This window comes from Myotis davidii, unplaced genomic scaffold (assembly GCF_000327345.1).
Source record: "Myotis davidii unplaced genomic scaffold, ASM32734v1 scaffold663, whole genome shotgun sequence".
NCBI classification, from domain to species: Eukaryota; Metazoa; Chordata; class Mammalia; order Chiroptera; family Vespertilionidae; genus Myotis; species Myotis davidii.
In genome coordinates, this window is record NW_006295816.1 from 1,691,427 (window position 1) to 1,691,729 (window position 303).

The 303-nt window shown below is 68.0% G+C and overlaps 1 protein-coding gene across 1 annotated transcript in view; it reads left to right on the forward strand.

Moving 5' to 3' along the window:
* Window position 1: 1 nt before the first annotated feature.
* Window positions 2-303, forward strand: part of APEH (acylaminoacyl-peptide hydrolase) — a gene marked incomplete at its 5' end in the record, with an annotated part of 25,045 nt that continues 24,743 nt past the window's right edge. The window contains 2 exon segments of the mRNA XM_006779467.2: window positions 2-106; window positions 218-300. Coding sequence (XP_006779530.1) covers window positions 2-106; window positions 218-300 — 188 coding nt within the window.

Here is a 303-nt window from a genome sequence, read left to right on the forward strand (position 1 = left end):
CGTCTTCCTCAGGCTGCTGAGCAGGGAGTCTCCTTCAGGCGCCATGAAGGCCGTGCTGCGCAAGGCGGGGAGCGCGGGCGCCGGGGAGGAGAAGCAGTTCCTGGAGGTGGGCGCGGGGCAGCCATGGCCTTGGGGGGACCAAGGGGTGGGCAGTGGGGCTCCGCCTGCGTGTCAGGCTCTGCTGGGGCGCAGACAGCCTGATGCCCGATGTCCCCAGGTCTGGGAGAAGAACCGGAAGCTCAAGAGCTTCAACCTGTCGGCGCTGGAGAAACACGGGCCAGTGTACGAGGACGGTGAGGCGCT